General features: G+C 35.9%; 1 protein-coding gene and 1 non-coding gene across 2 annotated transcripts; one reads left to right on the top strand and one right to left on the bottom strand.

The window, feature by feature from the left end:
• Window positions 1-6: 6 nt before the first annotated feature.
• LOC133182053 (kelch-like protein 12) lies at window positions 7-3140 on the top strand. The gene is made up of 2 exons (XM_061316762.1): window positions 7-25; window positions 1034-3140. Exon 2 carries the CDS (start codon window positions 1048-1050, stop codon window positions 2992-2994), a length of 1947 nt encoding a protein of 648 aa, XP_061172746.1. The 5' UTR covers window positions 7-25; window positions 1034-1047; the 3' UTR covers window positions 2995-3140.
• Window positions 3141-3658: 518 nt separating this feature from the next.
• On the bottom strand, window positions 3659-3731 carry Trnaf-gaa (transfer RNA phenylalanine (anticodon GAA)). Its single transcript has one exon. It is a non-coding gene; the product is annotated as a tRNA-Phe (tRNA).
• Between the last annotated feature and the right edge of the window lie 3688 nt (window positions 3732-7419).

Here is a 7419-nt window from a genome sequence, read left to right as displayed (position 1 = left end):
GAACTGGAATAAATTAGGAAAGATTGTAAGTTTGTAAATAGCTAAATACAATTATATAATGCGTGATGCCACATTAAGTTTTTCATCTTTATTACTTGTATTTAAATAATTATTGTACAGCTATACATTGCATAATCACTCCCCATTCTCCTTTGAGAAGTCGATGAATAAGCTCAATCTTCATCATAATGAAAATATTAACGATTGCGAGGAGAAGCTGATGAAACAGTACTTATTCATTGATTTCTCAAGAGAGAATAAGGCACTCTTTGACTTAAATGAAAATGTACATTTATTCATTATGTCTTCCATAGACCCCTGTCACACCATGGCTGCATCCTCACGCTGATCTCACTGAAAAAAAAAACAGAAACGTTGAGATGTATGCAGTGAAATCTCTTACAGTGCCGAATACTGTAGGTCACCATAACAGTGTAATACAGTCTCCAACAGCACCACAAGAGCTCTGTTGGTGCGCTCAAGTGATGCACGATTGCAATGGTAGTCAACAGAAATTGCACTAAGATTTCTCAAGAGTCCTTTGTATTTATATGCAGATGGATTAAGAACATCTTGTGAATGCCATCAGCACATTGTCCACACTGTGAACATTAAGTGACAATTCCTAGCACGCCATGAGCACTTAGGGGGAGTGCAGTCAATTGTCATAACTCTGTAGGAGCTCCACAGAAATGCCTCTGAGTCAGTCACCGCCAGGATGCTGTGACATCTTCATCTTTTGAAAATCTGAAATAAAATTGCACTATTTTTCTGAATTCCCAGTGAACCCAGAAATTTACTTCGGTGCCAACTCCCTGAGAATGCAGTCCTTGTGTGACAGGGGGTTTATTGTATTTTATAGTATAAAAGATGATGAAAGATCCTATATTTCTATAACTGGTGCATTTACTTGAGTATAGTTTGACTCTACACTTTAGATATATCAAATTCATTTGTAGTAAAAATGTTTTTGCAAAAATAAAAATCATTTATAGTACCCTTACTCTTGATCCTCTTAAAATCTTTATTTCAGATGATAGCTCTGTAATGGAAGAATCTCTGGACTTCCTCTCCATTCAAGATGATGGGACAGAAGACAACATCTTCCAGCAGCAGGGACTGGAGAGTGTTGTATACCAGAATGATTCACACAGTTCCTCTTTCCTCAGGGAAATGAACTCATTGTATAAAGAACAGATGTTGACAGACATCACATTAAAAGTTGAAGGCCAGGCAATACTTTGTCATAGGAATGTCCTGGCTGCTACAAGTGTGTATTTTAAAGCAATGTTTACGATGGGACTCGATGAAACCATGAAGGACGTAGTTGAACTCAATGAGGTGGAGTATGAGACTGTCCGAGATCTAGTTGAGTACGCTTACACCGGGCATCTGAAAATTACACAGGATGCAGTCCAGAGCCTTTTGTCTACCTCATCGTTATTTCAGATTTTGCCAGTGGTAAAAGCATGTGCAAAATTCTTGGAATCTCAGCTTGATGATTCAAACTGCATTGGAATTTATCATTTTGCTCAAACTCATGACTGTAAAGGATTGGCAATCAAAGCCAAAGAGCACTTGGAGAAAACATTCTCTGAGGTCTGCAAGTCAGAAGAGTTTCTTAATCTGCCCTTAGACAAGGTTAAGAGCATTATTCAGAGCAATGACTTAAATGTGGATTCTGAGGAAGTTATCTTTAATGCAATAATTAGTTGGGTAACAGCAGATCCAGAGAGACATACGGACATTGCTGAATTATTTCCCCTTGTGAGATTGTCATTACTATCCTCAGATTTTCTCTGTGATCAAGTTTACCAAAATGCCTTTATAAACAGCTGTCCTGAATGCCAAAGCATTGTGGAAAGTTGGAGAATATTTGAGAAGTACCCTAACCGTTATTTAGGACGATACAATTTTGACATGACAATGCGTGCAGGAATGATTCGTCCTGACCACTGTCTTGTCTTGATAGGAGGATCAGATCCCAAACTCACAAGGCCAAAAACAAACTGTTACAATCCTCTCACAAAAGAGACATTCCTTATGCAAGATTTCCCAGTAGATCGCCAAGACAAGGAATATGAAGTTGAAAATGTTGGTTGCATTGTGAGTAAAGAGAATGCCATCTATATTGGTGGGGGGAACTACATCTACCACGACCTGGACTTTGAATTTATAGACTCTGATGACTCATGTGATGATCTAGAAGAGAGAATTGTTAGCAAGGATTTTTTCTGTTTTGATAATGATCACAACAGGTGGATTAAACTTTCACCAATGCTGTTTCCAAAATCCAACTTTACCCTTGCTGAACTATCTGGAAAAATCTACTGCTTTGGTGGAGTGACCGAGAACCAACATCCCACTGAAATTATAGAGGTGTATGACATACAGCACAACAAATGGAGCTACCAGGGCATGCTGCCAACCACAGTGGTGGATCTAGCTTCTGTTACTTACAATGAGTACATCTTCCTCCTAGGGGGAAGAACAGGAGTAGGTGCCCATAACTTAGTGGTCATGTACCACCCAGAGAAAGGGCACTGGATCACAAGGGCTGGAATACCCACACCACGATTTAATTTTGGGGCCTGTGTTGTGGATGAAGAAATTTATGTAGCAGGTGGTCAAATTTACTCACATGTGACACATTCCATTAGTAGGGAAGCACTGAAATCAGTAGAAATACTGAATGTTTCTCAGAACCAGTGGAGATCTGGACCAGACTTACCTGCTGGCATGTTTAATGTTGGATTAGAATTGATTAGTGGTGCTTTATATGCTTGTGGTACAGCAGAGTATGTACTATCAGATTCTACACAGTTTTATCGCCAGAATATTGTTTGTCGTTTGGATTTTGGTACACTCAAATGGCAACAAATTGATGTGCTAGGGTACTCTAGGAATTTCAAGTGTATAGCAGCTAAGCTGCACACAAGAAAACTCAAGCAAGTTTTTCCAACCAATGACAAAGATGATTCAGAAGAAAGTTGATGTACTCCAAAAGACGAATTAAAAAAAATCTCAAAGATGCATAATATTTTTAGGTCAAACACCCCTCTGACTGTCTTTATACAATGTACATGTATTTTACTAAGCATTAAACAAAATTGAACACTTTATTATACCTTTTCAAACTTTGACAGTCAGTCACAAATTATGTCTAAACATATTTTAATATCATGAATATTGGACTTGGTAAATTGCACTGCATAATCATCCATAAATATATCTTAAAACTTTTATCTGCCTAAAAAACTAAGGAATAATTAGAGTATCACTGACCATTCTACCATATACTCTACCATTTGCTAGGAATTATTTTATTTTGGTTTCTAACATATGGTGTTAATTTCAAAACTATGAGTGCATGTATGGTCCATGTGATTTTCATTTGTAATGGGAGAGGAGAAAAATGCGATGGACCGGACCAGAATTCGAACCCTGTCCCCCTGAATCTCCAGTCCGGTGCTCTGCCAACTGAGCTATCTGGCCACCGGTGACTGAACCCATCTGACCGCCACATTCCTCCCTTCTTAAAGGTCTTCAGCCCCCCAAAAAGACACCAACCAATGGCTCTTCCCTGGCAGGTCTTTCACCTGTCACATCCAGGGCATGGCACGGAACCAAATGTAACAGAAGAGGAGAAAAATGCAACAGACCAGACTGGGATTCGAACCCAGGCCCCCTGAATCTTCAGTCCGGTGCTCTATCAACTGAGCTATCTGGCCACCGGCGATCGAACCCATCTGAATGCCACACCTTATTGGAATCTGATAGGTGATACTTGAATATAGGGATGTCAACGAGTATTTGAGTACTCAACTATCGTTCGGTCATACTGACTGACGACTGAATATTTTTTACTCAGTTACTCATTAAAAATGACTTACTTTATAGTAATTTTAAATTTGAGGTAATAAAATTGAATTCACCTTATTTATTTCTAAATGCAGTGTTTTTGTGAGTAAACTCGTTTAAGTGAGAGGCTTAAAACCCTTCTTAAAGTATTTGCACGTTTATCTTTGACCGTTAAACATACTTTCAAAATCTGTAGTCTGGGTCTATTTTAAAAGGATTTACGATGAAAAGACTGAAAAATGAAAAATACCTGAATCTGAATTGGTGTTTTGTGTCTATTAATATGAATTGTATTTTTATTATATTTTTTTAAAGGATTAAAGGCTGACATCCATCAAATTTACTGAAGTCTTTAATTGAAACTTTTCCTGAAAGTTCCCTGCTGCAAAAATGCCAAAGTGTAGTTCAAAAAAAAAAATATGATGCTATCACAAACCTGATTGTAATAGTTTAGATTTTATACTTCTTAGTGCTGAAAATGGGGATGACTTAAAAAAATATTTGGATTCTAGCTTCAAAGTTAAAAACTCAGACTCGCAATAGAATAAGATCATGCATAATAATGTGCATACATGTACTGGTACATATAATTTGGGAAACATTTATACATGCAATTTACTTTTTTTCACGTGGTTTTTCATGTTTCGTATCAATTCATTTTTTGAATGTATTGGTTATTTATACAACATTTCTTAATTAACAATTAATTATCACAAGCTTTGTATGTTTTGATTTGAAAAACATTTAACAATTTTTACCAATTGGATAATGTCTTAGCTGGAACTGGACACAGGCGATGGATCAATTAGGTGTAATTAGAGAGGACAGGTGAAAGTATTTAAAAAGCTTATTTAAATAACATATGCAGTAAAACGATGAATTTGAAATGAAATATACATGTATTCAGTTTAAATATTTTCTACTCAAATGTTGATTTGATAATACTAAGTGTGTGATGGTAGCGTGGAATAAATATTGTAATAGTATGAAAATGACAAATTTTACCTTGATACACAAGAAATATTTTAATGAGTACTCGATAATCATTCAAATAAAGCATTGGACTATTTGACTAAGGTGTCCGATAAAATTGACATGCTTACTTGTAGGTTTAGAGTGTAAACTGTTAAGTATACTGTCGATAATTTTGATGTATGGAAGGTCACACCATGTATAAATATTGTAGGTAATGTGTTGCTTTCTTAAGTGGTATAAAGCTCTTATTGATGGAGCTAGGGATAATTTATGCTACACCCCATTGTTGGCATTGTGACATAACCATCTCAGGGTTCAATATTTTTGTCAGGTCCTACATTTGCCAGTTATGCAGTCATTTATGTCTGTTTTCAATGAGTGTCCATGTAAAAGTTGTCAATGATGTTCAATTTTCAATAGTTATAGCTTTTGGACCTCCATTGACCATTTGCATGGACCATGCATCTAGGATGACACCACTTTCTTTACTTTAGATGCTACTGCTGTTCAGATGTTACATATGATCAATTCTTTATGTAAATTATTTTTACCAAGACCTTATTTGACCTTTGCTTTCAAAGAATATGTAATTAAGCCCTAAAATGTTTAAATTAACTACCTACAAGTGTATCTTACAGAAAATCCATTTGGTGAGTGGTGTTGCATTCCTTGCATTCAGTAGATGTCATCCATGGTTATCCAAATATTGATTGAAGTTATAAAATTGCATGCAAGATCTTTGAAGCAGAGGAAATATGGCCATATATTTTGACTAAAAGGCCAGTCAACTCTTTTTATCACCTTTTACTTCATCTTATGCAAAGTATTGAAATATTTGTAGCGTCACTGGGTTCACAGGTGTGTGCAAGTCGGTCAACATATCGAGTCTAAATAGCTTAGTGCTTAGTGCTAGAAGGGTACCCAGAAGCCCTGGGTTCTAGTACCAGTTAAGACTTGATTTTTTTATCACCTGTAACGTACATGCCTGGTACACATTGTATGTATACCAATATGTAATAAACTAGAAGTCTCTGATGAGACTGTAGCTCTACTGGTTTGTACTTATAACAAAAGAACTTGCACTTGAAACTATGCAACAGCAGTAAATAGAATAAAGGTCCTTGTTTAGTCTCTTTGAGGCAAGATTATTGCAATCAAACTAAAACTGTTGGAGAAGTAGCCATTGAAAGAATTTCACCAAAATCTCTATTTTTAGTAACATGGCAACACTGTTCAATAAAATCAAAAATGATGCAATGAATTATATATCTTACTGTAGTCTACTTGTGTGCCAAGTTATATTGAAATCAGACCAAAACTGTAGGAGGAGTAGCATTTTGATGTAAATATTTCACAGAAATTTCTATTTTTAGTAACCATGGCAACAATGTTCATTGAAGTCAAAAACCTGTCCAAAGAATTATGTATCTTAATGTAGTCTACTTGTGTGCCAAGTTATACTGCAATCAGACTAAAAATGTAGGAGGAGTAGTGTTTTGAAGATATTTCACAGACATTTCTATTTTTAGTAATCATGGCAACACCATTCATCAAAATTAAAAAAAAAGATGCACTTAATTATGCATCCTTGTGTAGTTTACTTATGTGGTAAGTTATACTAAATTCAGACCAAAACTGTAAGAATAGTAGCATTTAAGGTAAAATTCCAGAAATTTCTATTTTTAACTACCATGGAAACACTGTTCATTTAAATCAGAAACGGATGCACTGAAGTAGGTATCTTAGTGTTGTCTTCTTGTGTGCCAAATTATACTGAAATCAGACTAAAACTGTAGGAGGAGTAGCATTTTGAAAATATTCCACAGAAATTTCTAGTTTAGTAACCATGGCAACTGTTCATTGAAATCAAAAACCAGTGCACTAAATTTTATCTTATTATAGTCTACTTGTATGCCAAGTTAAATTGAAATAAGACTAAAACTGTAGGAGGAGTTGTGTTTTGAAAATATTTCACCGAAATTTCTATTTTTAGTGATCATTACACCATCCATTGAAATAAAAAACCAATGCACTGAATAATATATCTAAGTGTTGTCTACTTGTCTGTCAAGTTATACTGAAATCAGACTAAAACTATAGGAGGAGTAGCGTTTTGAAAATATTTCACAGAAATTTCTGTTTTTAGTAACCATGGCAATTGTTCATTGAAATCAACAAGAGGCCCATGGGCCACATCGCTCACCTGAGCACACTGGCTAGGAAAAAGCACAAATCAGTTCAGTATTGAAAAGATTACTGGGGGGGGGGGGGGGGGGGCTTGAATCTTAAACTACCAGGTACCTGATAATGCTTCCATGTCAAAATAACAAATGGCTTTGTTGTACTTGAGAAGATTTTAAAAAAAAATTCCCATATATTCCTTTGTAAAAATTTGATCCCCCATTGTATCTCCTCCCTATCCCTGGGGTCATCATTTGAACAAACTTGAATCTACCTACCTGAGGATGCTTCCATATCAATATGACTAAACAAAGCTTTTCTGTTCTCGAGAAGAAATATTTTTTCTATATGTTCTCATGTAAAACTTTCGATCCTCCATTGTGGTCCCGCCCTACCCTCGGG

Source organism: Saccostrea echinata, unplaced genomic scaffold, assembly GCF_033153115.1.
Source record: "Saccostrea echinata isolate AGI-Se365-2 ecotype Australia unplaced genomic scaffold, CSIRO_AGI_Sech_v1 ptg000009l, whole genome shotgun sequence".
In the NCBI taxonomy this organism is placed as follows: domain Eukaryota; kingdom Metazoa; phylum Mollusca; class Bivalvia; order Ostreida; family Ostreidae; genus Saccostrea; species Saccostrea echinata.
This window is presented reverse-complemented; position numbering and strand designations above follow the sequence as displayed.